Here is a 21804-nt window from a genome sequence, read left to right as displayed (position 1 = left end):
ACACTGCTACGGACGGGGCAGCCACAGCTTCTCCGGGCAGAGGGCAAGTACTGCCCAAGCAGCTGTTAACCACTTCCAATCCCTCGTGCGACGAGCTCACCCAGCAAGGGGGCTGAGGGAAGCCAGTAGATGGGTTTTTTAATTTTAACGCAGCTTTGGACCCTGTCTCTCCCAGGATCCTTCTGGACAAGGTGCCCACGGCACAGCCGGAGCACGCACCCTTCACGGTGTCAGCAGCTGCTCGGGATCGCAGTGCGCGGAGCGATACGAAGTCGATGGCCGTCACCGCCCCGGGGCCCATTTCAGGCCCAGCTCTTCAATGCCTTCGTGGTCTGGATGCAGGAATCCATGTCTAGTAAGCAAACTGGTGGATGATCCTGAATTAGGAGGAGCTGCAGCTCCCTGGAAGGCAGAGGCGCCGTTCGGAGGGACCTGAAGGCTAGGCGGGCACAATGAACAACGATGACCTGCGTGTGTGGCACCGGGTCGGGGCCCTAGTTGTGCAGGGACAGGCAGGGACAGGCGGGGCCGGCGCGGACGGGCCGGGCCTGGAGCGGGACCCGGAGCGGGCGGAACCGACCGGGACGCGCTGGGAACGGCCAGGGCGCGCGCCGGTCAGGTGACTCCGTCACGTGACGGTCTTCAGTGACGCCACAGGTGACGCGCTCGTGGCGCGACGGTGCCAGGCGCGGCGGGGCGTCGGCCGAGCACGGGAGGCGGCGAGCGGATCGCGGGAGGAGAGTCCTGGAGCGGGCAGATTCAAACGGTTCCCAGGAGCTCCGGGACCGGCTCAGGGCCCCTGCTGCGCACCACCAGTACAAAGGTGCAGTTCTTTGCCTGCAGAAACCATTAACCTGCAGTTGTGCTGAATTCTCATCTATTTAATAACCTTAAACCAACATTCTGAATTAGGACCCGCTGTGCAGTGAGGCTGTTTCTCTTCAGGGAGGACAGAGGAGACACACAGTGCACCTGACTGCAAAATCTCGTTTGCCTTCTCTACATGCTACACTACTAGTTTGTGTGAATCACAGAATGACACAGTAAGGATCATCGAGTCCAACTCCTGACACGGCACAGACCATCCCCAAGACTCACACCATGTGCCAAAGAGTATTGTCCAAACACTTCTTGAACTCTGTCAGGCTTGGTGCTGTAGCCACTGCCGTGGCTGTTCAGGTGCCCAGCTGCACTCTGGGTGAAGAACCTTTTTCTACTATCCAACTTAACCCTCCCCTGACACAACTTCAGGCCATTCCCTTGGATCTTGTCACTGGTGACCACAGAGAAGAGATCAGTGTCTGCACCTTGTCCCCTCATAAGGAAGTTACAGACTGCGACGAGTCTGGACTAGAAACTAAAATGTGACTCCTGTGACTACTGATAGAGACTCTGCCAGTGGATGGATGAGCTCTGGCTCGATATCCTTGTTCCTGTGGGGGAGTGTTACTGGCCCAGCCAAGCAGGTCTGGATTTTCTCTTAATCAGGTCATACTGTATGTTCTGAATCCCCCCTGTCTGCACTGGGGACTCTCTGATGTGGTCAGAGGTTAAGGCCAGGTGACCTGATCCCAGGGACCTTCCTTCCTTAGGTCACTCCTGGGTTTTTCCCCAGAAGGAAAGGATGACCATCAGGGCTGAACACTGGTAAAGAAAAAAACCAGCAAACCTTCACAACAACTTCATGCCCTGGTACCCAAACAGTGCTGCTGTATAAATGTAACATTGATTCTTCGCAGCTTATTCCCCATCAGCCCCATTAATTGAAGGCATCTTTCCTTAAAAAAGCAAACAACTTCTAACAGTGAAACTGTGCAAGACCACATTCCTGTTCCCACTCCCAGAGTTCCATTCAGATGTCGGTTCTGCTTGTTAGAATAATGTGAGATTTCTCCACAGTTCTTTACAATAAAAAGTTACTGTGAAGAACTAGAGGGAAATGACTCATGCAACCACTGAAGACACTCTTCCTATTCTGTCAGCACAGCAGGGGATGGGAATTGGATTAGGGACTTGTGAGCTGAGTGACCGAGCCTGTGGTCACTGCAGAAAAAATCAGCTCAGTGCCAGTCTGTGCCTGGGACTCCTTGATACTGAGCTGGCATAAAAACAGGCAGATCGTGTTAAACAGCTTCAGAGCAGACAGATAAAGGGCGAAAGTAAAGCTGCACTTAACCCAGATAATCTGATATGTACAAATGCAGAGCCTGAACAGATCAAACCCAGAGTGGCAGCTGGGATGAGTCACCAGTGTGGAGTCAAGGGGAAGATTGAACTCCTTCTCCATTATCAAAGAGCCCATGGATCTGCACTGCTAAGGAAGCGACTCCGAGAACGAGTTCCTGTTCTCCAGATTACCTTGTCTCTGTTCATGGCGCCCTTGGGGCAGGTATGTGTCTGTTCCTTGCATTCTGACAGTGATGACAGTGGGCCACTGGCTCCTTGGTGGATGGAGCCAGGGGCCAAGTGTGGTAATCACAGAATCATGGAATGTTTTGGGTGGGAAAGGACCTCAAAGCCCATCCAGTTCCACCCCCTGCCATGGGCAGGGATGCCTTCCACTATCCCAGGTTGCTCCAAGCACCGTCCAGTCTGGCCTTGGACACTCTAGGGATAGGGCAGCCACAGATTCTCTGGACAACCTGCGTCAGGACCTCACCACCCTCACAAGGAAGAGCTTCCTCCCAGTATCCCATCTAAACCTACCAGAAGGCAAGCTCCCATCAGGTCAGATTTCCATGATTTCAATTTTATAGTAATGGAATCACAGAATCATTAAGGTCATAAAAGACCTGTAAGATCGTCAAGACCGACCACCGGCCCAGTCCCACCACCATGTTCACCACTAAACCATATCCCCATGTGTTTTCAGTTCTGTGGCACTTGAGGACACAAATTTGTGCAATCCCCTCCTGATCACTGCTGAGACCCCTTGCAGTGCTCCTGTTCAGGCTACTGCCAAAACTGAGGGCTAGAGCAGTACCCCAGTGTGACCTGGCCAGCACATGTAGGCTGTGTTGGTTCCTGGGGAGAATAGTGCAGCAAAGCTCTCCTTGCTGCTGCCCACCTGTTCGGGGGGTTCACTGTCGTGCTCTGCTGGCTCCAGGAGTTGTAGACACAGCAGAAGCAGCTGCCACAATCTGAAATTAGGTCTCACACTCATTTCACACTCTTTGTTTTACCCCATGTCATTAATCCAGACATCATCAATCTGGGACACGAGTGTCCCTTGTTTGCGGGCCATTGGCAGAAGGAGCCGAGTCAGATACTGGTGGCAAGCAGTAATTACCCAGATTACTGCACTAATCTGGTGTAACAATGCAAACACACATTGTAATTCATGAAAACCAAACAAACACCACTTACACATGTACATTGCATTTACAATGAAAGAACATTCTCTAAAGTAACCAGTATTATCTTGGAAATAATACAAGAAAATAAACACAGCCAACATTCAGAATAGAAAAGCAGCAAAATGTTATTACTAATTCCCAAGTGGAAGGGTGCAGGCCTTTTTATTCCATTAGGAATGGCTTTAAAATCAGCAATTCCAGATAATATTCACTCAGGAGTGCAACAGAAAGTGGCTCAGGAGAAGTCAAACCCTAATAAAAACCTAATAAAATGTTGGTGATGTATTTGTGTATACAGCAATAGTGAAACTGAAGGTAAAAGCATCCTGTTCAATAATCAGATTTGAAAGCTAGTTTTGAAAAGCTGGAACAGAAAAGGTCCACAGATACCATTTAAGTAATGGGGAAAAGAGAAATTGAGAGGTTTTAAGTGTTTTCTGTTTAATAACAAGAAGATTGAAAGGTGATAATTGTATTTAAATTACTGAGAAGCACTTTAGTCAAATACAGGTTATGAGACTTAATGAAGTAGATTAAATTGGTGTGAGATAAAGGCTGAAACAAGAGTGTAGGGGGGATAGTTCTGACCACAAGCTCTGTGAAGGCCAATGTGTTTTCATTGGGATTTCCCTCAAGTAATAACATCTCGGAATAACTCACACAGGTCCTTGCTGGCTGATAGAATCTAAAAGCCAAAGTTCACATAGATTTTAAGTTCCTTTACAGTTCATTCTAGACTCTTACTAGAAGTCATCATTACTTAAGGAATAAAAGGTTTGTAAAGCCACATACCAAAACTTTGTAGAAAAACTAATGAAACAGTTTAGACCTGACTTTGAGGGATTTCACCAATTCATATTTCAGTATCATACAGGGAAAAGCCCCTAACTCATATTGAAACTGGCTTTCCTTACAGGCAGGATTGGTTCAGCGCATTCTGAATCACAGCTTCAGACCAGGAGCACTACTTAGCCAATATATAAATTTATATCTGAGATATCAGATAGATGGTTTAGCTCTTGTATCCAGTGGGGTTCAGCTACAGTTAATCTTTTTGGTCTGGAAGGTCTGAATTGCCCCCATGTACATAGCAACACCATTCCAAGATCTATGGGATGAGCATGGGATGGCTGGTGCTGATGCAGCCACTTCTGTAGTAGTCACCAGTGTTCAGTCTGATAAATCCTGCCTTAAACAGCCATTTCATAACCATGACACTACCAGCAATGTCATCATTTTTGGGGCCTCAAAACAGATCCTTTGCAGTTTACTGATGACAGAAAAGGTATTATGTCAAAAATGTAAACAATTAAAGACAACACTACATTCCATTAGAGAGCAGAAGTGCTCTGTCCACAGGAAGGGAAGTAAGGCAGCTGATGAATCGTTACCTCGATTCCAGTGCCTGAAGGGGCTCCAAGAGATCTGGACTTTAGATGAGGGCCTGGAGTGACAGGACAGCAGGGAATGGCTTCCCACTGCCAGAGGGTGAGTTTAGTTGGGATGTTGGGAAGAAATTCTTCCCTGAGAGGGTGGGGAGGCCCTGGCACAGGGTGCCCAGAGAAGCTATGGCTGCCCCATCCCTAGCAGTGTTCAAGGCCAGGCTGGATGGAGCTTGGAGCAACCTGGTCCAGTGGAAGGTGTCCATGGCAGGGAGGTAGAACTGGATGAGATGTAAGGTCCAACCCAAACTGCTCCATGATTCAATGATCACTGAGTCCAACTGCTCCCCCAGCACTCCCAAGACCACCACTAACCCACATCCTCAAGTGCCACATTCACACCACTGTTAAATCTCTCCCCAGGGATGGGGACTCCACCACTGCCCTGGGCAGCTGCACCAGGGCTGGACAGCCCTTTTCAGGAGGAGTCTTCCAAATATCCTATCTAAACCTCTTCTGGTGCAGCTTCAGGCCATGACCTCTCGTCCTGCCATTTATTACCTGGGAGCAGAACTTGACCCCCACCTGGCTCTACCCTCCTGTTATGGAGTTGTAGAGAGCAAGAAGGTCCCTCCTGAACCCACTTTTCTCCAGGCTGAGCCCCCCAACTCCCTCAGCCGCTCCTGGTGCTCCAGACTCTTCCTCAGCTCTCTTCCCCTCTCTGGACACGCTCTAGCCTCTCAGTACCCTTCTTTTCGTGAAGAGCCCAAACTTGCCTCCCGGACTGGAGGTACCTCAGCAGTGCCCAGCTCGGCAGGCTCATCCCTCCCACACCCCGCGACCCTTCAGCCCCGGCGCCCGCTCCCTCCCGCCTCCCTGACGTGGCGCCTCCCCCACCCCCGCCTGAGTCAGCGCCGGCCCGGCCCTCGCAGCGGCGGCGGCTGCCGGGCGGGACGAGCCGGGACATGAAAGGTGGAACAGGCGCTGCCACGCCCGGGGCTGCGGGGAATCTCGCTTAACCCTTCCCTGCCCGCGGGGCCCCGGCTCCGGGAGCGGGGACAGTGGTCGGGGTAGATAGGAGGTCACGGATATAGGCCTCAGACCCCCTGTCACGGAACTCCCAGGGACGCGGGGGGCACAGTCCCGCCGCAGGGGAGAGGGCGCTGTCCCCAGCCCCTCCTGTTGCCACGGTGCCATTGCCCAGGAGCTACTGCTCGTCTGCCCCCAACAGACCCAGACCATGAGAAGTGCCGGAGGAGCCCAGATTCCCCTTCCTGGGAGCCCAGGGCTACGACCGAGCTAGGGCCAGCGCCCAGGGGCCTTCCCCGGGGCTGGGAGCCAAGGTCTGTGCCCGGGACTGTGGTGGGGGTCCATGTCAAGGGCCAGGACGGGACAGGGGCTGGGGCCCTGCCCTGCCCCGCTCCCAGTCCCGAGCTGGTCTGACAGGCTCGGGGCAGACGGGAAGGGAGAGGCCTCCGGCGGCTCAGGAATGCGCAGCCCTTATCTCTGGCTCCCTGCACGCCTGGGGAGGGAACAGCTCTCCGGAGTTTGCCTTTCTCTCGCTCTTACTCACCCCCGCTCTGCCCTGGGTGGAGCCTCGCTCGCCTGGCTCCCAGGTGAATCAGGTTGCAGGCACGTCCAAGTGAGCAGAGAGTGACCCACCACCTGCCCCAGCTCACTTGGGAAGGTAGAGAAGGGCGGGGATCTCGTGGGTACCTGCATGGCCGCCTGAGCCAGAGAGTGACCCACACCACCTGCCCACCACCTGCCCGGCTTCCTGGGAAGGTAGGAGAAGGGCAGATACCTCCTGGGTACCTGCATGGCTGCGTGAGGTGGAGGGCAAGGGCTGGGGAGGGCCTGTTTTGCTCCTCTGCACAGGGCTGAGCACCTGACGTCTGGGACAGGGAATTCTGCGGGCAGTCCACGGGCAGGAGATGGCTGCTTCTATGCGGGAAGGCTCCAGTGGCAGGAGGTTCCAGTCGCGCCATGATGGGGAGAAGGGAGAGAGACAGGAGGAGATGGGAGAGGCAAGGGGGGATCCAGAATGTCCCAGCACTGGCAGCAGGGATTGGGCATGATGAGGGAGGGGATCCAGAATGTCCCAGTTCCGGCAGCAGGGACTGGAGAGGGTGAGGGAAGGGACCTGGAGTGTCCGAGCTATGTGTTGGGGATGGCAAAGGAAGGGACCTTTCTGTCCTTAGATCAAAACTGCTTATCAAACACTTCACACAATTATGTCCTGTCCCCTTTGCGAAATCCCTAAGGAGCAGATATTCCAAAAGTCAGCCTCATTCTTTGGGAAGAGTCTTGCAGCTTGACTGAGCTCCCCATAACAGAGCCCAAGCTGGCCTCCTCTTTGGATCAGGAATGCTGTAGGGATGTGTGGTCAGGAGATTGGGACAGAGGGGATGTTGTCACCCCAGACGTGCTGTGAGGGCCGAGGTCTGCGGTGGGCAAGGGGCTGGGAAGCAGCTCCCGAGGCCCCTGCATTCCACTCACATGGATTGGGTGTGCAGCCGAGTGCTGACACGGCCCACGAGCCCTGACACAGTCATGCACGTACAGGCAGGAGCATGGACAGATGTGTGTGGACAGGCGTGCACAGGCACACGTGCTGGTACTCGCTGAGTTTTCCATAGGTGTGAGCCTGACAGACCTCAGGATGTGTGTGTGAGGAGAGGAAGGGGATGGTTCCGTGTTGCTCACTCAAAATTGCCCGAGGTCAATAGGGGTCAATTATGGATCTTGCCTGGCCTGAGGATTGGGTTCTCCATCTCCTAGAACAGTTAGAAACGGAAGAGGTACCTGTGAAGGAGCAGAAGTACTGATCACATCCTTCTGCTGCTGAAAACATCTAATTTGTGGAAGCTGCAATAAGCTTAGCTGCAAGAGAGGCCAAAACTAGGTCAGTGGCAACAAACTACCCCAAACCAGAGCAGTGACAGTGACAGCAGTACCAAGCACCAGTTTCCAGTTCCCTATGCATAGGCTCTCCCTGGATCAAGAGGCAGGAGAGCACAGTGTGTCCCAAGCCCAGTAGATGGACACATGGGAGCTGCAGTTTAGGGAGAGAAAGTTGTTTTCATTTTGGTCTCACTCCCATTTACCTGAGGGGCTTTACAGTTGCATTTGAGGGGTAAAAGGAGAGTTGGATTTGCTGTGACCTGGCAGTAGCAGTATTCTGAGGGAGAAAAAAAAGTCTTGCTCTTTTTACAGTTTAGGGGAAATTGCATGCTAGAGGAAAAAGTTGTTGTTCCCCCATCCCTGGAAGGTTCAAGGCCAGGCTGGATGGGGGTAGGAGCAACCTACCTGGAAGATGTCCCTGCCCGTGGCAGGGGGGTGAAACCAGATGGCTTTGAAAGTTCTTTCCAACTCAAACCGGTCTCTGATTCTGAGATACTATAGATGTGGAAATGTCTGTATACTTGTGCCAGAGTAGGGTCGTGGCTCAGGACAGATTCATGCATGTTCTAGACATAATTTTTCTGGCAATCACAACTTTCCAGGCAATTGAAATTCACCTCCAAACCCTGCAGGATTGGAATTCTTTGCATTTTACAGTTACATGGGACACATCTGGACTGCTTATCAGGCCCCATATGCTGGATTTTTGTAGTCTTAATGAGTAAGAGGAGATGGGTGAGTGCATTCTATAATCTGTGTGTGTGAAGTAAAAGTCAAGGGCAGCACATGGTTCTCCTTCTCCAAATTAGACCTTACACTGTCCTTTTTTTTTTAAGTTCTCTGTTTTAGACTTCCTTATACTTGCTACCTTTTGAAAAAAACCCAGGGAAAGAGATTGGCTGAAGGACAGTGAATGTGGCATGAGCATTGCTATTGTTGTTGTGGCACTTGGGGATATGGGTTAGTGGTGGCCTTGGCAGTGCTGGGAGAGCAGTTGGACTCAAGGGTCTCAGAGGGCTTTTCCAACCCAAAGGATTGCATGATTATTCAGATAATCTGCTCTCTAAGAGACACCTTTTGCATGCAGGATGACATTTCATTTCCAGCTGCTGTAAACATCAGGTTTTGTGCTGGTGACTCCCCACAGCTCAGATTTCCCTGTCCGTTCTGTACCCTTGTTGCACGGGACAGTTAAGGCTGACATGTTCACATGCTGCCACTCTGGGACACGTTGACAGGTGTCTCAGTAACCACTTCACAAAGAAAATTACAACATGTAATTCTTCTGCCACTTTTCCCTTCCTCTGGCCTGCAGAAAGATCCCCTGGATATTCCGAATGTCTGGCCACTTTCCTGATTCTCCAGCAAATAATGTTCTGTGGGATCCTTTGCCCTAGTAAGCAGAGATGAGTGAGAGTCCAGTGGGTATTAGAGGTGCAGACCAGGCTTTCAGTTCCACTCTACTACAAGCCCATAGTGTTCAGGGCTTTCACTATTCACCTGAGACACAGAAGGAGTTCATGGAGCCACTTATCAGGGTCAGCTGCCACAGGTATGAACATGGGAAGCGCAGCTGCGATCTCCAGAAGCTCAGTGAATAATTGATTAATTGAAGCAATTTCTCATGTGATGGCCAAAACTTCTGAAGTGAAACTCCCAGACTGCAGCAGGCAGACATAATGTCTTTTTTTTTCATGATGACTGAGATCTATATAAGACTGTCCAGACTAAAAAATGGGGTGACATTCACTCAGATGATTAACATGGAGTGATCAGCTGGTCAGATGACCAAAGGAGAAGGTCTAGGGGCATTATATGGTACTGTAACAGGAATAACAAATTCCAGCCAGAAATTTTGACAGTAACGCAGGCTTTGAGCCTACTGCCTGAAGAGGACATTGAGAAGGAGAACATAGTAAGATTCAGCAGGAAATGCAGAGAGGAGAATGGAAAGAGGAGAAAAAAAAAAAAGGACTTGGCAGAGGCAGTCGTTGCTAAAAAAGAGTCTAATCCAGGTCATTGACCACATTTCACTGTCCTGGTCTGAGGAACGTGCCTGAGCTGTGTGTGAGCAGAGCAGTTCATGGGAAGGTGTCCAGCATCCATTATCACACAGTCACAGAATGGTTTGGGTTGGAAGGGACCTTCAAGACCATTTCGTCCCACCCCCTGCCATGGGCAGGGACACCTTCCACTAGACCAGGTTGCTCCAAGCCCCGTCCAACGCCTTGGCCACTACCAGGGCTGGGGCAGTCACAGCTTGTCTGTGCAGCTTCCTCTTGGCTCCAGCTCCTGTATGATTCCATGGCCATGTGTTGTGGCCAAAGTAGGAAATTCTGGGCTACACTTCAAAACTACATATGCTGCACCACTGTGAGACTGGCAAGTAAGAGGCCTTAACCAGAGGGATCTTTTTCAGGAGAAGTCCAACCCTTAGGATGGAAAATGAGCACATGCAGGAGCGGCTTCTGGAGAGGACAAGCATGTCCTGCTGTTCATACAGGTTCTTCCTCTGCAGCAAGATCAGAAGGCACTGGCTTGTCCTTCCATCACACAGTGCAGAATTAAAAACCCCACACCTTAAACCATATTCCAGGAGACAGGTCCCTTCCCAGATCATTTACCAAGTACAACATTTTCTTGAGAGCAAACTAACACTTTCCATGTCTCATTGTCACCATGTCTACTCCAGTCATTTTCCCTCAGGCATTGCTGTCCTTTCCTAAACCCAACCCTCCCAGAACATCAGCAGTCTGTTTGCATAGGATCTTTCCTATTTTTTTTAGGGCAAATATTTTCTTTTAAATAATTGATTTGTAAAGTTCATGTATTGAGACATTTTGGAAACATTAATTTTTTTCACAGCTCACCCTAAGAGATGTTAGTGATACCGCTGAATGTAGTGTACGGGCCAGGTGGGGCCTGTCACAGGGATCAAAATTGCTTTGATTCGTTTCTTGCCCATGGTTTGGAAGTCCTTCAAGTGTTGATAGCACAGAGGGGTTTGTGGCTGGCTGTGCTGAGTGTGGGCTAAAGAATAGTCTGTGCTGCCTTTCCTTTCTTGGTGGTATCCAGGGCAGTGAAAAGATGAGGTGGTTAAGCCCAGGAACTTGTGCCTATACTTGCACATAAGGGGTCTGGGGAACAGATCAGGTCTTCCCAGCCTTTTCCAGACTCAGGGATCCAGCCCTGCTTCCTCCCAGGTAGTTTCTTCCTCGGTGCCTACAGGCCTTCGGCAGCCTCAGCTCCTGGGAGTGTCCCAAAGCAGCGGAGCAGGTCCAGCCAGGGAAGGATCACCTGAGCGAGGCAGCCTGGGAACTGGCTGTGCAGGCAGAACACGTAACAACAAGCACTGGAGTCAGCACCAGGGAGGCAGATGGAGCCAGCCCCAGGTGCTGAGGCATCAGTGGGGCTGGCACCAGGCACAGCAGATGAGAGAGAAAGGTAACACTGAGCTGGTTCCCTTTTGCTTAGACTGGGCAAACACAGTCCAGCGCCCTTGATTCACACCTGGCACAAAGGCTCTGGGGAAAAGCAGGTCCTTTCATTTATTTATTTTAATCTGTAGGGCTTTGTGGTGATCACAGCATGGCTGAAACTGTGATTTCCTGCTGCTCTGTTAGGAAAAAACCTGTAAAAGTCTATTGAAATGGAACATAATATGGGCAGGCACCAACTGCTGCCCAAGTCAACAGGTTTGTGCTTTTCCCGGTTTCTGCTCTTACAGTGAATCCAGAGGTAAAGGGACAGTTTTTTACCCCAGCTTTATCTGTCAGCCACTTTTCCTTACATTAAATATTCCATATGGTTGAATGTTCTTCTGTGTGGAGGAATCTGCAGGCTGTGATCACATCTAACTTTTCCCTTTATTAAGGGGGTCTGACAGCTTTTGGGAATCACAAAACTGAATGTGTGACAGGTATCACAGCCAGTAAAGTCCACTTCCGTTTATACCAGTGGGAACAGAGGCAGATCTCAGGCCAAGCCAAAGGGAATTTCCCTTGGAGACTCCCTCCTCACCCCCTCTTGATCATAGCACAGGGATGGCTGAGACCTGCATGCTCCTTCCTTTCCTTCCTTTCCACCTGTTCCTCTCCTGATGTTTTTTTTGCCAAGGAGGGGAGTGACTCCTTTCGGACTCCCTGTGCACTGGCGCAGCAGCAGACAGTGCAGTGTGTTTGGCACAGCCCAGGCAGACGGGTGGAGGAGAACTGAATCCTGCTTCTCATCAGCCCATTCTATCGGCCTTCATCTACCACTTGTTAAGTTTCTGACAAGCTGCTTCGTGCTCTCCTTTATCCACTGCCCCCGAGCATGGGAGGAGTTACTGCAAACAGCCACAGAGCTGCCTTCTGTTCTCCTGCAGCTTCCTCCTGCAAAACCCAACCACCAGCCCAGATTAGCGTGCAAGGGAGAGTGCCAACAGTACTCATACCGCCTTCTTTCTGTGGGATTCTTGGGGCTTCCTGTGCAGGGCCAGGAGTTTGACTTGATGGTCCTTGTGTGTCCCTTCCAACTCAGGAGATTCTGTGGTTTTTTCCACACCATTCTATGTACCTGTCTCTGCTCATCCTTGTCCCAGCCATTGTATTAGGAGAAGGATTTACTGGGGAGGAACTAAAGTTTGCAGGTTTGGTTCTAAAGGTTCTGATCATGAATGGTGATACTTCTAAATTTATGGACATAATTTCATGGAATGATCACTTAGGATAGCGGAGAAGTGCAAGAAATGCCAAATAATGGTAACAGACTTCTAGAATATGTGAAGAAGTGACACTGTGACACACAAGAGTGGGCTGGAACCCCGCTGCTCTGGAAACAGGCTGGGACAGCTGGGGGTGTTCAGCGTGGAGAAGAGAAAGCTCCGGGGACACCTTAGAGCCCCTTCCAGTGCCAGAAGGGGCTCCAGGAGAGCTGGGGGGGGGACTTTGGACAAGGGCCCGGAGTGACAGAACAAGAGGGAATGGCTTCCCACTGCCAAAGGGCAGGATTTAGATGGGATATTGGGAAGGAATCATGGAATGTTTTGGGTAGGAAGGGACCTTACACCTCATCCAGTTCCACCTCCCTGCCACATGGACACCTTCCACTGGACCAGGTTGCTCCAAGCCCCATCCAGCCTGGCTTTGAACAGTGCCAGGGATGGGGCACAGCTTCTCTGGGCAACCTGTGCCAGGGCCACACCACCCTCACAGGGAAGAGTGTGTCCCCAATATCTGATTCATCCTCCTGTCAAAGTAGCCTCCCGTCCTCTAGGTAAATTCCAGTATAAAGCATTGACAGTTCCAGGCAGGATCTTGGTAGGATGGATTGTGTGACAGGGTAAGGGGGAATCTCAGAGTTAAAACAATTGAAGTCTGAGCACTGGGGCTTTAGCGGGCTGATTTGTTAATGTCTGGGAAAAAAATTAAGAGAATATTTGGCCAAACATGAGCATGTCTGTTAGAAGATGAATCCTATCCCATATTTCTTGGATATTATTCACTTATTTTCCATCACCTGTAAGGGGGTGCAGATAGGCACATTATATGTACGCATTTGGTCACTGACCCTTGAGGAGTAATCCTGGTTCTGAAACTTGGGGGTTTGGGGCCAGTCGAGGTACCTTTGGGCATCTAAAGTACAGCAGGTGTGACACCAGCCCTGCAGAGACTCACAGCCTTCTCAGCAGCTGCTGGAGGCCAGGCCAGGTACCTTCGGGCATCCCAAGTGACATGGAGTGCCTCTGTGTGAACACCTCAATTGCTGCCCTGGCTATGGTTTGTTTGCACTTTATTTATAGTGACTTTCCCAAGACCTAAGGGCTCGGCAATGGGAAGAAGTAGATTTCCCCCCTTGCTGCCTAATTTACTTTCTGGAATTTTTCTTTCCTCAAAGCACCAGGACCTTGGCTGCAGGATCAGTGGGGATGTTGCCAGTGTGTTCAGTGGCCTCAAGAACATCTCAGGTCCTGTATCGGTGTGTGCTGCTCAAAAAAATCCAGCTTAAAACAATTGCTGGATTTTTTTTCCCAGGTCATATAGGCAGGATGTAGTAGGATTCCTTTCCTTTCCTGTCCAGTGCCAGCAAAGTTCTCGCCCACTCTTCCTGGGAAGCTTTTCCTGATAAAATTGTGGCTACTGAAGCCATGGAGGACATTGGTGATGTGCTTGAGCTTTTCTGTTCTCTTCTGGAGGTGCACTGCAGGTTTTTTGGACTAAGGGACTTCAGGGCCTTAGTTTTTCAATATTGTCATGAAAACTGAAGGAGGGATGTTCAGGGGTCCCCTCTGGCCGAACACGTCAAACATCTGCTCACAGCTGCAGGGTACTGGGTTGACATGAGCTCTTCTCCTGTACCCACTGATGGTTTAGTGCCTGAGCTGTAACTGGACACAGAATATCTTGTTACGCATTTTAAAGAATATTTGTTACCCATTATGAAGACCCCCAAGCGAATTGCCACATCCTGTTCTTTTTAGCATCCTCATTTTTCCCTTGATTCCTCATTACTCGTGTCAGAAGATTTTGTAAACTGGGACCAGCAATTAAAATAAAATTAAATTCCTAATTAAATAAAATAAGCATATAAGTAAGTAAAATTCTCTATTCATCAGTAGTTACAGGCTGAAAATCTACATTTCGGGTATTTTCAGTTTGTGATTCAGTTTCTTTGACAGTTGTGATGCTTCAGAATTCCAAAAATACAACATTTGTCTTTTTCTGGAGTGAAAGAAGCTGCAGGAAATAGATTTGCAGGTGAAGTTCAAACAAGGAGCCAACCCCTGCTTGGAGTCACAGAATCACAGAATAAACTGAGTTGGAAAGGGCCACAGGGATCATTGAGTCCAACTCCTGGCCCTGCACAGGACTATCCCCAAGACTCACACTATGTGCCCGAGAGTGTTGTCCAAATGCTTTTTGAACTCTGCCAAGGAGCCCGTTCCAGTGCCCAGCCACCTTCTGGGTGTAGAACCTTTTTCTTATATCCAGTCTAGCCCTCCCCTGATCCAGCTCCAGCTGTTCCCTTGGGTCCTGTCACTGGTCACCACAAAGAAGAGATCGCTGTCTGCTCCTCCTCTTCCTCTCAGGAGGAAGTTGTGGAGTGCAATGAGGTCTCCCCTCACTCTCCTCCAGGTTGTTTCAGGTGCCCCTCATCCAGCCATCCAGCCATGAGGGAAGAAAGAGTACTTTCTGTAACTAACTGATGTGTCCACTCTCCTGTCCCTCTGAGGGGAAACCTGACATGGTGTTCCCTGACTCCTTAAGGCTTAAAGCATGGAATGCCCTACAAAAACCATGGAATACACAGTTCCGGAGTAAAAAAATAACAAGGCAATGTGGCACACTGAGTGATCCATCTCCTGTTTCCTGAGGCACATGAACTAGTCCTCCATCAAATACAGCCTTGCGCTGGGATAATGGACACACACGGAATGGATCAAGAGTAGTTAAGAGAGAAGTGAAAAGATAGGAGTTTAAAAGCCAGTTGTGTCTTAGAAACCTCCTTCTGGCACACAAGTATCAGTCAGAAATGGTATGTGATTGCTTCCGTCTGATTTGGAGAGGAATTGCTTTCCAAATAGTGGATGACTTGATGCAGAACTGGAGAACCAGCCTGGCAGTCAGCAGCTTCATGACACCAAATCTGACCCAGTGCCTCAGGGCTCTGCCAGCTGCAGACCAAACCAAAATTTTAAAAAATCCATGAACTAAGTGCAGAATCCATCTGAATTCAGGAAGATGGACTGTAGCAGGAGAAATTTTATTTATCCTTTGGCCTGAATTCAGCTTACACTCAACAAAGTGACAAAAGGTCATAAATAACCTTTGGGGTTCCAGGTAAATTCTTCCTTTCTGCTTTACCTGACAGGGAAGGATTTTGGAAGATTAATGAAATATCTGTAGTTTTGTGTGTGTGTGTGTCTGTATGTGTGTATAGGTATTTTTTTATTTATTTATTCACTTATATGTATAAACCAGCATTTTTCATGCAAACTGAGAATTCATCAACATGGTATTGTTCTTGTTGCAACCCAGGGAATTAAAGGATGCCAACGATTAATGGAATCATGGAAGCACAAGATGGTTTTGGTTGGAAGCTCATCTTGTTCCACCTCCTGCCCTGAGCAGGGACACCTTCCACTAGACCAGGTGGCTCCAAGCCATGGAACATGTGTAGAGCTGGGGCAGACACGGTGGCATAAACACAACTTCTGGTTTTTATTTCACAGTTCTGAGTCGTGGGTCTATTTTGGAGGAAATAGCCCCCCCCCCCCAGAGTACGTGCAGAGTTTTCCAGGCCCCCTCCAAACATCCCTTGCAGGCTTCCCTGAACATCCCTGCCAGACCAGCAACCCACCAGTATTGCTGTGTTCAGTGGTACCAGGACACCCTCCAGATCCATATCCATGTTCTCCCAGTGTCTCAGGGAAACCCATGATGATCAGTTTGCTTTCACATCAAATTTACTTCTTCACTGGTACCATTTTTTCCTGCTTATTCACAAATTTACTCAGCACCACAAACACGTGGGGAACTCGAGTGACTCCTCACTGTGAAAACTGGGAGCAGAGCCTGACCCCCATCTGGCTGCACCCTCCTGTCAGGGAGTTGCAGAGCAATGAGAGTTCTCCCAAATCAGCCCAGGTGAGTACAGGTGTTTCCTGATGTCCCTTCGAACCTACCACCTGCCAGGTTAATTTTCTGCCCATTTAGTCCTTGTCCTAGCAGCGGAGATGCCCTGGTCACAGTTTGTAGATGTCTTCTCTCGGCTGAGGAGTCAGAGTTCAGGTGCCACCTTTTTTTGGGATGCGAGGAGTAAAATGTCCCTATCCCCAGCCCACTCTGGCTGTGAGTTCCTCCTGAACCTGTGTAGTGCTGCTGTTTTCTGTGGTCCTACCAGATAACAGTCAGTACTACCTGGTGCTTCTTTAGAGCTCAATCTTCTCCGTCTTCATTTATAACTGTAGTGAAATAATTATATTAATCAATATAATATTGTTTCATCACTTTACCAGTACTTTTCCTCTGCTGTTTTGATTGTCCAGCAGTATCACAGGGTTCTTCTGATGCTTCTTCCTTTTAGCGTTGCAGTTGGTTCTTTGACAGTCACTCTTCTGTCTCTTGAGCACCGTGAGCAGTTTGCTGTGTGATCATTGTTCCATCGTGGCTTATATCTGGATGATTTGGATATGGACCTTAAAGACCATTTTGTTCCACACCCTTGCCATGGGCAGGGGCACCTTCCACCAGAGATACATAGTGGAATGCTCTGTACTTGAAGAGGAAAAAGAATTAGAATTAGTGGGAAGATAAATGGAGACAATCCAGACTGTAAAGGCAGCTGCATATGTAGACTATAAAGATGATTATCTGTTGCAATACATCACACATGGACCGGTTGGATTTTCCTACTCTTATATTAAGACCATTTTTCCTGTTGTACCATGTAGCTCTACCAGGAGTTTCAGTTTGGAGCAGGAGTAGCTTGTGGAAGGTTGAGGCAGGAGTAACACAGCACTGCTCTGCTAGGCAGGTGGTCGAATAAGAACTTGAAACTTGTTTATCCTTACAGTTCTTAATGAGAGTGATAGTCTGAGTCTAAAGTCTTTATCTTCCTCCCAGTCCATGGCAATCCCTCCCATTTTTGAAGCAGAAGTGTTGGATGACAACAACCACAGCAGCGACCCTCACCTTCTGAACTCACACTCAGTAACGTAACTTAGCAGGAGTCACTCACTCTTTTGGGGATCATGAGGAATTCTCTGCTGGCACCTCAGTGGTGGGGTGCAGGAGAAGAACATTCCAGCATTGACATTAGTTCAGAGTCTGAAGCCAAAGTGCTTTGAGCAATTTGTGCATCAGTCAGATATTACTGTTGTGGTACAACAAGCTTTTCTCTCAAAAGTGGGGTAAAATCAGATTTGTCTATAGTCTCAAATAATTGACCCCCTATAGACAATTATCAAATATTGCATGTGAGCCCCTTCAGCTCTGTTTTTTCTCAGCATGAGGAGACTGGAAAAGTGATCACATCCCTTGGTTTTTTATTTCTTCATTCATCTCATGAAGACTCCTCTGCCTTCTGACCACGTTACACCAGCAGGACATCCCTATACTCACCTGCACCCATGCACTGCCTGCTTCTCTTCATGTGCTGAGGTGGCTATAACACCCAATTTGTAAGGATCCAGAGGGTGCCCTTGTATTCAGGCATGCACTTTTGGTTTAGGGCCACATTACACATGGTAAATAACTTTTGTAGCATTTGGAAAGTAATTTTTAGGGATTGTAGATAATAACTACCTACAGCTTTGCTCTTGACTTTAAAACAAATGATGAATTTAAGCCTAGCAACCAGCAGCCTAAAAGAGAAAGTTGGGCATTCTGTTGGATGCATGGGCCTTGCTTATCCCAGGACTGCCTGGTTGATTTGTTCCTTATTTTGGCCCAAAACAGTTAACTTTGTGAAGTTAATGGTTAAGTGACTCACACCTTTGCCTGATTTTAGGCTCCCATGCCTTTGGATTGAACTTTCTGCAGCATTGCTCCATGTGCTTTTAATCTCTTCCCTTTGCCTTTGCTCTATGAGGAAGATGTGTCACTGTCATGACACCGCTCCTATGGATGTTTTTTCTTTCCTTCCAGCTTTCCCTCCCCTCATGGCTCGTCGGTCCCAAAGCTCCTCACAGGGGGACAACCCCCTCGACCCCAACTACCTTCCCCCCCACTACAAGGAGTATTACCGCCTGGCACTGGATGTGCTCACAGAGGAGGGCAAGGAGAGTTACCAGCGCTTCCTGGCAGAGGAAGCGGCCCCCGATTTCCTCTGTGGCTCTGAGGTAGATCACATAATCCAGAACCTCCAGAAGCCCCAGTACGCCAACCAGGAGGGCAGCACAGACACTGCGGGGGACAATGACATGGACGGATCCTCCGGGACTTACTGGCCCATGAACTCAGATCTTGCCGTTCCTGAGCTTGACCTGGGCTGGCCGATGGTCTTTGGGTTCAGGGGAACAGAGGTGACAACACTGGTGCAGCCACCCCCACCCGACAACCCCAGCATTAAGGAGGAGGCTCGCAGGATGATTCGAGCAGCACAGCAGGTAAGAGAGGGAGAGCCCAGCTAGAGCAGAGGTAAAATCACACATGTGCCAGAGAAGCATCAGAATAGAGAATCATAATGGAGTGGTTTGAGTCAGAGGGACATTAAAGCTCCTTCAGTTCTCCCTGCCTTGCCATGGGCAGGGACACCTTCCACTACACCAGAGTGCTCCAAGCCCCATCCAACCTGGCCTTGAACACTTCCAGGGATAGGGCAGCCACACCTTGGGGCAGCCTGTGCCAGGGCCTTATCCCCCTCACAGGGAACAATTTTTTCCCAATATCTCATCTGACTCTGCCCTCTGGCAGTGTAAAGCCACTCCCCCTTGTGTTATCACTCCAGGCCCTTGTCCAAAGTCCCTCTTGAGCTCTCTTGGAGCCACTTTAGGCCCTGGAAGGGGCTATAAGGTTTCCCTGGAGCCTTCTCTTCTCCAGGCTGAGCAACATCAGGTCCTCTGCCAATTCCCTTAATTTTGCTTCCAGAACCTGACAAAGGAGCAGGATGATTCAAATCCACCACTGACTGCACCAAAGCTTGTCTCTGCTCTGCTCTTGTGGCACGGTGTCCAAGGCCATGCTAAAATATACCAAGAGCTCACAGAATCCCAAAGCAGTTGAGATTGGAAGGGGCCTCTGGAGCTGGTCCTGTCCAGCCCCCTTGCTCAGAGGAAGTTGATTAGAGAGGGTCACTCAGGCTGTGTCCTTGAGCATCTCCAAGGGTGGAGACTAAACCTTTCTGGACAGCCTGTTCCCATGTTCATGGTCTCCTTACAGTCCCAGAGGCTTTTCTGTAACTGAACTGTAATTTCCTGTGTTTCAGTTTGTGTCTTGTCCTCTCCCTGGGCACCACTGAGAAGAGTTTGGCTCCTTCTTCCTTACACCCTTTCCATCAAGTATTTATACTCACAGAGCTGGGAAGGACAGGAAGGTAGACCTGTGAAGCTGCTTCCCATATAACCAGCACATGGATGCAGCTGAATATTGGCCAGGATGCTGCCTGAATGTTGGCCAGGAAGTTACCTAAAAAATGGCACGTGGATGCTGGAGTGGGGGGAGCAGCTCCATACACCATCTAGTGTCATTACATGGCCAAAAAATTCATGGAATCATTGGATTGATGAGTCGGAGAACAGCCGGGGAGGTTTCCCCTCACCTGCATATACAGAACATGCACCTTCCTGGACAGAAATTCTCTTTCCAGTTCGGGGCCCACAGCGCTTAGTGGAACCTTTAATTGGGATGTTTCCTGTTCCAAAAGGAAGTTGGAATGAAAGTTCCAGTTTCAAAAGGAAGCCGAGATGGGGACAGTGCAGCTTTGGGGTGTGAGAAGCTGGGAAACATGGTTGGTCAGGGCACGAGCCAGCACAGGTGGCTGACGTGTCCCTGCATCCCGTCTCCAGGTGGTGGCCATTGTGATGGACATTTTCACGGATGTGGATCTACTGTTTGAGGTGCTGGATGCTGCTTCTCGCCGAGTGCCTGTCTACATCCTGCTGGATGAAATGAACTCCCAGCTTTTCCTCGATACAGCTGCCAAGTGCAAAGTCAACCTGAACTACGTGGAGGTGAGCAAAGACCTGCCCTACCTGATTGTGTCCTAAGGGGGATGTCTCCTGGGACACAGAGGGCTAGTATGGCAGGAAACACCTGAGAAAGGGGAGAATGGGCCATAGGTTGGTGAAAGATCAGTGTGAAGAAAATGAGATCTGGCACGACATGGGGTGAAGGCTGAAGACACGCTGAGTAAGGGGTTTGTACACCGGTGTGTCTGCACGCAGAATCACTGGAGCTGGAGGGTAATCCCGGTGCCAGGATGGAGGTTAAATGGAGACAGGGAAGGAGGGGCAGGGGACGGAATGAGGGTCCCATCTGAGTCAGTGCCTTTCTGGTTTGCAGTTCCTGAGGGTGAGGACGGTGTCTGGCCCAACCTACTACTGCCGCACAGGGATGTCCTTCAAAGGGCACCTGAAGGAGAAGTTCTTGCTAGTGGACTGCATGGTGGTGCTGAGTGGCAACTACAGGTGAGGAGCCCTGCCGTGGTACCTGTCCAGTTTGGAGACAGAGATGCTCAGGTGCTTTGTGCAAGGGGCTGGCTGCAAAGGTGCTCAGCTCCCATCTGATCCATTCTAGGGACAATCTGCCATAGCATAAGGAGTGTAAGATTTCATCTTAGTCTGGACTAAATGAACTTTGACCTCCACTCATAGAATCATCAAATCACAGAATAGTTTGTGTGGGAAGGGACTTAAAGCTCATCTTGTTCCACCCCCACAGCCCCACATGGGCAGGGACACCTTCCACTAGACCACGTTGCTCCAAGCCCGTCCAACCTGGCCTTGAACATTTCCAGGGATGGGGCAGCCACAGTTTTCTCTGGGCAACTTGTGCCAGAGCCTCACCATCCTCACAGGGAAGGATTTCTTCCCAATATCTCATTTCATTGAATTCTGGAACTGGGTTGAAGGGACCTTAAAGCCCACCCAGTCTCACTCCACTGCCACGGGCAGGGACACCTTCCACTAGACCAGGTTGCTCCAAGCCCCATCCAACCTGGCCTTGGACACTTCCAGGAATGGGGCAGCCACAGCTTCTCTGGGCAACAAAGAGATGGATGGTTTTAGTGGTGGGTGGTTTTAGTTAGGACTGAGATCAGCCACTAACCATCCTTTTGGGAATAATAATCTTACTAGCTAAGGTGTTCATTTTTGGCAGAATAAATGTTTTTAGTGAGTTCCTGTAGAAGAATTTCTCCTTCACCTATTAAAAGGGTGATGGGATAAACACCTGCCATGCTCTAAGAATGTAATCATAAAATCACAGAATGGTTTGGGTTGGACAGACCCTAAAGCTTATATGGTTTCTTCCCCTGCTGTTGTATAGAAGGCAAGGAGACTTTCTACTAGACCAGGTTGCTCAAAGCCTACCATGAGTTACTTCTCATGGTGGAAGATAAGCAAATAGAATAAAGGGTATTTTTAAATGAATTTTATGAAGAAAAAGGTTACAAGAATCTGACTAAAGTGCACATTCCTTGATAATAAGATTCCACTATGGGTTTTTTTTCCTGATGTTTGG

General features: G+C 49.5%; 2 protein-coding genes across 7 annotated transcripts in view; one reads left to right on the top strand and one right to left on the bottom strand.

Moving 5' to 3' along the window:
- Positions 1-681: 681 nt before the first annotated feature.
- The window catches only part of FAM83H (family with sequence similarity 83 member H), a 25100-nt gene continuing 3977 nt past the window's right edge, over positions 682-21804 (top strand). The window contains exons 1-5 of one of the 6 annotated variants that reach the window (XM_069005661.1): positions 682-823; positions 913-2389; positions 18271-18731; positions 20130-20294; positions 20626-20750. In XM_069005661.1, the coding sequence (XP_068861762.1) occupies positions 18285-18731; positions 20130-20294; positions 20626-20750 (737 nt within the window). In that variant the 5' untranslated portion in view covers positions 682-823; positions 913-2389; positions 18271-18284. Of the gene's footprint in view, positions 2390-6023; positions 6082-6326; positions 6524-16189; positions 16270-18270; positions 18732-19601; positions 20052-20129; positions 20295-20625; positions 20751-21804 lie in introns of those variants that run through there. The other 5 variants (XM_069005663.1, XM_069005666.1, XM_069005662.1 and 2 more) reach the window with 5 other exon arrangements.
- The window catches only part of MAPK15 (mitogen-activated protein kinase 15), a 24744-nt gene continuing 19203 nt past the window's right edge, over positions 16264-21804 (bottom strand). Inside the window, exon 14 of the mRNA XM_069005671.1 lies at positions 16264-16899. The gene's annotated coding sequence lies outside the window, so the exon portion shown is untranslated. The remainder of the gene's footprint in view (positions 16900-21804) is intronic.

This window comes from Aphelocoma coerulescens, chromosome 2 (genome assembly GCF_041296385.1).
Source record: "Aphelocoma coerulescens isolate FSJ_1873_10779 chromosome 2, UR_Acoe_1.0, whole genome shotgun sequence".
Taxonomy (NCBI): Eukaryota; Metazoa; Chordata; class Aves; order Passeriformes; family Corvidae; genus Aphelocoma; species Aphelocoma coerulescens.
The sequence above is the reverse complement of the archived record's forward strand: the minus strand, read 5'-3'. Positions and strand labels throughout refer to the sequence as shown.